Source organism: Tachypleus tridentatus, chromosome 4 (genome assembly GCF_004210375.1).
Source record: "Tachypleus tridentatus isolate NWPU-2018 chromosome 4, ASM421037v1, whole genome shotgun sequence".
NCBI classification, from domain to species: Eukaryota; Metazoa; Arthropoda; class Merostomata; order Xiphosura; family Limulidae; genus Tachypleus; species Tachypleus tridentatus.
The window spans coordinates 31114725-31121841 of NC_134828.1; the positions used below are offsets into that span (position 1 = coordinate 31114725).

At 37.3% G+C, this 7117-nt stretch overlaps 2 protein-coding genes across 3 annotated transcripts in view; both read left to right on the forward strand.

The window, feature by feature from the left end:
• Window positions 1-556, forward strand: part of LOC143248793 (uncharacterized) — an 80480-nt gene extending 79924 nt beyond the window's left edge. For both annotated transcript variants that reach the window (XM_076497529.1, XM_076497528.1), the window contains one exon: window positions 437-556. In XM_076497529.1, the coding sequence (XP_076353644.1) occupies window positions 437-484 (48 nt within the window). In that variant the 3' untranslated portion in view covers window positions 485-556. The remainder of the gene's footprint in view (window positions 1-436) is intronic.
• Window positions 557-723: 167 nt separating this feature from the next.
• LOC143248792 (uncharacterized) lies at window positions 724-5354 on the forward strand. Its single transcript, XM_076497527.1, has 3 exons — window positions 724-894; window positions 1487-2893; window positions 4516-5354. Exons 1-2 carry the CDS (start codon window positions 865-867, stop codon window positions 2567-2569), a joined length of 1113 nt encoding a protein of 370 aa, XP_076353642.1. The 5' UTR covers window positions 724-864; the 3' UTR covers window positions 2570-2893; window positions 4516-5354.
• The last annotated feature ends 1763 nt before the right edge of the window (window positions 5355-7117 follow it).

Here is a 7117-nt window from a genome sequence, read left to right on the forward strand (position 1 = left end):
TAAAGAGAAAACTTAAAAAAGCATTAAATGTACGTATGGCTAATGTCGTTCATTAACAATACAAACAAGAGAATAGGAATATGTCACTAATATCTTGTTTTCATTGTTTGTGTAGGATTGATATTAGCCATCCTATATTTACTTCTTTTTAAGTTTTCTTTTACTTGTAAACTTTTAATAGCAGAATTATATTTACTGGTAAACATCTGTGCGTTCTGTTCCAGTATCAATACTCTTACTAAACAGAGGAGCTGTGAGTGAAAACAAAAGTTACCAAACAAATATAACCAATGAAATTGATTTAAAAGAAATATTTCAGAAACCTAACGATCATTACTTTTATTACAATAATAATGATATCTAATAATAGCACGGAAATAAATCTGTAGTCATTAATAATGATTTCGTACAAGGATTACTTGAATTTCTTGTTTAGTATCGTCCAAAGGTCATCAACAAACGTTTGGTTCACGATACATCATAGTTGAACTTCGTTCAGAGACTGGACTTCTGGCTTCAATCCGCCGCGAAGCACATCCTCCTGTAACCGGGTGGGGGTGAGGGTAAAAATTACAGCAGATTCCCCCTTTATCCCCTTCACTTCTTCGAGTCCACCAATGATGGGCCGGATAAGTATATGGCTTATTGTAGGGAACCGGCTTTAAGTATTACGTGGTGGTTTCACGCGTCCAATGAAAATTGGTGTAGCAGTGTTACGTAGCATACCGAGAGATCGCTTACAGGTGAGTCTTCGAGCAGTCTGCATTCCACGAAGTTTAGCTGAACGAACCGTCCGATCTATGTCTGACGGCACGGATGTCTTAGCCTCGGTTCGTCTGCCCTCGAAGAATAACTACCTATTCCATGGCCTCAGAGATGGCGGATTTTCATGATGTAAGTAATATTTCCGAGGCAACAGATTAAGTGTATAACGTATGAATCGTATTCTGAATACCTAAGTCTGAATCCATTGATTGAAATAGCTACTATTAATCTATTAATAACCGTATTCTGCCTGGTAATCGGGTTGGAGCAATAGAAGGCTCTTTGTCAGAACCACAAGAAACTATTAAATTTCTCTAAATTATCTTAAAATCAACTTTTATTGGAAATAAATTATTTCGTACAATTCACAAATTGACATATTTAAAATGCTTGATGTTATGATACATAAAACCATTCTGCTTTAATCCTCAAATTTGAGAAGAATTACTAACTGCAGTTTATTCTTGCGAGAATAACCTTTAACTTGCACTTCGTTATTATATTTTATGAATTTTGTCTCGTTTAACTCTGTTTAACAGTTACAAGGTACAACCTTTGAAATTCTTAAGTAACTCGTGCTGACGACATTGGTATTGTTGTTTTTCAAAACAAACGTATTCCTGTTTGATGTTTGAAGACCTGATATATATGTGACGACAGGTGTTTCAGAATAATAAAAAGACCTATATTAGTTACTTTCGTTCTTCTTTTTTTATTTTAGATGTGGCAGGACATTGAAAGTGTCCTTTTAGGCGATATGGGAAACGGAGCTACTGACCCACGTTCCGTGAATCAACTAGCTCCAGTTTCCGGAGTCCTGGGTATGCATGCAGACAGCCGTCACGAGGAAATAACGTCACCGTATCCCGTCACAGCGCCTTTACAATTTCCTAATCATCAGCTACAAGAAGAAATTATCGTCCCAAATTGTTTTAATAATGACACTTACACTAGTTTCGCCAATTCCTACGGATTTCCAGCTCCATCAAAACCAAAGCCGAACTATGCCCACTGTATGGTGAGGACGCAAGGGGGGCCAGAAATGGTGAACTTTTATTACAATGAGTACTCGGGACATTACGCACCGATATCATATCTAGACTCTTCTAAACCTCAACATTCCGTACCAGTAACAAAGCCTACCGACCAAAATCTGACGGCACCCTATTCCCGCCCTTGGGGATACTGCCCACCTGGATCAGTTCCAAGTGTCCCTTCTCAAATGTCACCTCCAGCTTCTCCGGAAAACCCAGGAGGACATCAGTTCCCTCACACGAGCTGCATCATGGAGACAGCGTCTCAGCAAGGACCTCTAGGGAGAATTTCCAGGACCCACAACTGGCCTTCCCAAAGTGCCCCTACTGCTCTTCACCATGGTCCGCCGCACCTCCGAATGGTTACGCCACCATCTTCGCCGCACTTGGGCGATCTGCTGGTTAACGGAGCCTCGTCGTACAATCCTTCGGTTCCCGGAATTCCGCCACCACCACCAACGAAACCACGTCGAGGACGAAGAAGCACAGGCCGCAAGAAAACGACAGTGCATACATGTTGTCATCCGGGTTGTACTAAAATTTACACTAAGAGCTCGCACTTGAAGGCTCATCTCCGGACTCATACCGGTGAGAAACCCTACCAGTGCACGTGGAAAGGGTGTGGTTGGAAGTTCGCCCGATCGGACGAACTGACCAGACACTACCGAAAGCACACCGGTGATAGACCTTTCCAATGCCGTCTATGTGAACGTGCTTTTTCTAGGTCGGACCACCTGTCACTTCACATGAAGAGACACACAGCAGTTTGATTTACAGAGTATCCCTACGTAGTTTTCAATCCTAAGAACACTTTTTATTATGTGAAAATGTGCATAATATCATGTGTATAATAAATATCCGAATGTTAACAGGCTTACATTTAGTCGTCATCATTTTCCAGATGGCACGCGGCACCACGAGTGCTCGAGCCTTAGAAATAACTTTAACGTAACAAAAGATGTGAAGGTTTTAAGTTGGAAAGTTTAACAAGAAAACAATATTCAATATGGTCACAACTTGCCCCGCTGACTGGACTGACTGACCATTAGTTTTAAGCTTTATCCATTGTCAGAATGTGATCAAATCATCATTCGGTAAGGATTTTTGTTTCCTCTTTCTACTATTAAAAAATGGCCCCTTGTTTTTAAACACTGTACTCTCACTTCACATAGAACTAATTCCATAAGATGAACGTCACATAGATTGGGTAAATTCATAAGAGAATAACAAAATAATATTTTTTCCATAAGATCACCTTGTTTTCTTTTTTTCCTATGTTATGAAATTAACCGACTTATTGGATAAAGACAATAGAATGATAGGAGGCGCTGCGTAATAAACCACGCCTCTCTTGTATATATGTAATTACACAAGCGTATGGTTGTTTATAAACGTATATTACAGGTACATTTAATTAACTTACAACCCTGCACGAGGCAAGTGCACGTTCACAAGATATATAATTTATACTAACCTTTTTCTTATAAACAAACGTATATCACAGGTATATTTAATTAATTAGAACCATGCGGGATATTACTGTATACCATCACAGCACCTTCACAAATTCCTAATCATCAGCTACAAGAAGAAATTATCGTCCCAAATTGTTTTAATAATGACACTTACACTAGTTTCGCCAATTCCTACGGATTTCCAGCTCCGTCAAAACCAAAGCCAGACCTATCACTCATTTAATTATGTCTTGAACATATGCAATTTTGTGTATTAACTAAATTTTTTTTCCCAATAATTGGCATTTTTAAACGTAAAGAAACACACCAATACAATGGTAAGTTTTGTCTGGTTTGTTTGTTTGTTTTGGAATTTCGCACAAAGCTACTCGAGGGCTATCTGTGCTAGCCGTCCCTAATTTAGCAGTGTAAGACTAAAGGGAAGGCAGCTAGTCATCACCACCCACCGCCAACTCTTGGGCTACTCTTTTACCAACGAATAGTGGGATTGACTGTCACATTATAACGCTCCCACGGCTGGGAGGGCGAGCATGCTTGGCGTGACGCGGACGCGAACCCGCGAAACTCGGATTACGAGTTCGCACGCCTTACGCACTAGGCCATGCCGGGCCCGTTTTGTCTGGACTTTTTGATGTTTTTTTTTTAAACTATCCGTTTTATCTCTCTAAAATAGTATCAATAAGTTTACAAATGACAAAATATACATTTTTATGGCGTACTTAACTAAACATTCGCTCTTCATATCTGTAATACGATGATTTTGTAAATTTCATTTGTACTGGTTTTCCTGTGATCCCTGTACCTGGAGATATTGACTAATCAAAACTCCGCTTCACCACCCACAAAGCGCTTAATAGACCACAGTGCCGGAAGATTATGCATATTTAGTGTTCGTATTTCAACAGACACAGCAAGGACAGTTTCATTTGTCCCTTAAAAAAAACATTGACGCTGTCTTTAAAAATACTTCTTAAAGTAACAACAGAAATGTATGTTTCACTGTATTAACACACTCTTATATTACCAGAAATATGACTCAGATCAGAAACACAAACCTTGCACTTTAGAGATTTTCAAATTTTAGGGAAAACTCGATCGACAAAGTTTACAAATTTGTTTATGCCTAAAATTCGGCTGTGATTGTTCGAGTGTCTACATACTAATATCTGCTGCTCACGTACGATTCATTGCCTTATACTTTGTCTTTTAATTCTTTTGTTTTCCATTATTTTTTCTTCCAGAAAATGCAGTATGCTTTGAGTGGAGATACATCCAAGCAAGTTCAACGCTTCTTACTGTTTGTCAGTTCCCCCTCGAGAATAAACATCAAGAATCCGTAAACAATAGACATTTCAGATGTAGAGATACCATGAGGTATAATTAACCCTTTAAAGGAGAACATCCATCTTCTTTTAGTCTAGACTCCAGTGTAAATCACAATATTTTAATATACTCGGCTAAATGATGATTACAAACAGTTGTACGACAGGACCCCTTTATTCATCAGCACTTGTAAATATTAAGTACTTGTACTTTCAACGCGTGATGCATAGAAATTATTTTTAACCCTTTTTTTCATGTAAATACATTCGTGACATTCGATCAAACAGCCATTTAATTGTGTCTTGAACATATGTAATTTTGTGATTAATTAATTTTTTTTCCCAATGACGTAAAGAAACACACCAATACAGTGGTAAGTTTTGTCTTTAAATAATTAGAAAACCATTCCATCTCGACTAGATACAAAAGTCTTTTGATAGCATGAACCTTCTGTTTCAAGATCCAATTACTCTGATTAAGCTGTGGCTATATGGTACTGTTTATCACATCAGTGAATAGAAAATCCGATCTAATACCGGTATTACGTGCAGAGATAGTGGAGTTTTCATATTTATTGAAATAGATGTCTTGGATAAACCGTCCTCAACGAATGCAATTTTCAGACTTTTGGGAGAAGCATTTTGTTTTCTTAAATACTTTCTTTCCTTATTTTTCGTGAAATATTTATGACATTTGTGAGTTATTTCGTCATGTAAAACATGGTAGTTAACATCTTTATTAAATCGAGTTTAAAATGTTTTGGTTTCACCGCTTTGAAATGTTCAAATTTCTGATTATCAGTGGATCCGACGAATGTGAGAATGGCTTGACCATAATCTCTTTACATCGCTTTACATCTGAATCCTCGTGCTGCTGTGTTAATAACTACGTAATTAATAATCATAACTAAACCACATGACTTTAATTTGTTCTTCAAAATACATCTTCATGACAGATTCCTTAAGAAATTTTAAAGTGTAGTAACACCGTAAAACGGCTTAAAATGTTCAAACTGTTTTTCTTTAATAAAGAGGAAAGCACAGATACATATCCCTCGTGTAGTTTCCCACGTATTCATAATCAACCAATCCTTGTTTCACTTGGGCAAAGTGAACTCGTAAAACAACAACCATCCGTTAAGAAAACAGGTGGAACAAATAAACAACGTCTGAAAAATCTCGTGAGTTTTCCTTTAATATTTGTTGTTGCTAATGCCATTAGCATTAATGTTAAATCTTTCTAAAATGCTGCTTATTATGAAGCTAAGATTTTAATAGAAATAGATGTTTGGCAAATTGTTTTGTGTACTACAACAACGACTACTTTTAGTAGTTATCATACATAACAGCAAAAAAAAAAAAAAGAGAAACAAATTCGGTGGTTAACCTGTAAATTTAAGGGTTATAACGCTGAAATTCGGGATTTGATCTCAGTAATGCAGTTTTGCTCTAAAGCAAACAAAATAATGCACGCAGAAATATAAAAAGCATAACACAAACATTTCACGAGCAATATAAAAAAACTGTGTGACTAATCTTATGATTTTTTAAAATTCACTAAGGCCTGGCATGGCCAAGCGCGTTAAGGCGTGCGCTTCGTAATCTGAGGGTCGCGGGTTCGCGCTCGAATCGCGCCAAACATGCTCACCCTCCCAGCCGTGGGGGCGTTATAACGTGACGGTCAATCTCACTTTTCGTTGGTAAAAGAGTAGCCCAAGAGTTGGCTGTGGGTGGTGATGACTAGCTGCCTTACCTCAAGTCTTACACTGCTAAATTAGGGACGGCTAGCACAGATAGCCCTCGAGTAGCTTTGTGCGAAATTCAAAAACAAACAAACACACAATAAATTCACTAACATCTAACTAGTAGCTTCTCACCAGGATACAAAAAAGTAGCCATTGAAGTTTGTGTTTATTTTATTATTCTACAAGAAATCCCAGTTGTTTTTTACACACCACTGTTTATTTAGTTTACCTTGTGTATACGTATAGATTCAACCCTGTTTAATACAGTGTGTCATCTTTTTGTTTTATAGAACTCTTTTACGTAATGAATTTCAGTAGCAACATTACATATCCGTGAGAACTAAACAAACCTCGTTACTGTAAGCTGTTTACAAAGCTTTCAATACTACATATGCTTTTGTTGTTGTTGTTATCTGGAACCCATTATATATACACGATATATTATCCTTTATTATTTGTTCCGTGGAGACGTGCCAAACTACAATCTGCTGAAAAAAATTACTATACTTTCATTTTGTGGCAACTCACAAATTACTGAAGTGCACGTGTTTAGAAAACGTAGATGTTCCGAATGAAATCAATATAAGCTTTACTGTTTTGTTATATGATATTCTATATTCGTGTAAAGGTGAACTTTTTAATGAAAAACGGTACATAGTCTACATCTGTGAACAATATAATACGCGATACATTCTTGTCAGCTTCATTTTGAAAAATGTGGTTAAATGTGGAGTATTATACCAGCATGGAATACGTTACCGGTAAGAAAATACTGT

What these genes read in the sequence shown, in the direction of transcription:
- LOC143248792 (XM_076497527.1), top strand. Translation starts at nt 865, where the DNA reads ATGGCCTCAGAGATGGCGGATTTTCATGAT. An exon ending in AGATGGCGGATTTTCATGAT is followed by an intron (nt 895 to 1,486) that starts GTAAGTAATATT and finishes TTTTTATTTTAG; the next exon opens with ATGTGGCAGGACATTGAAAG.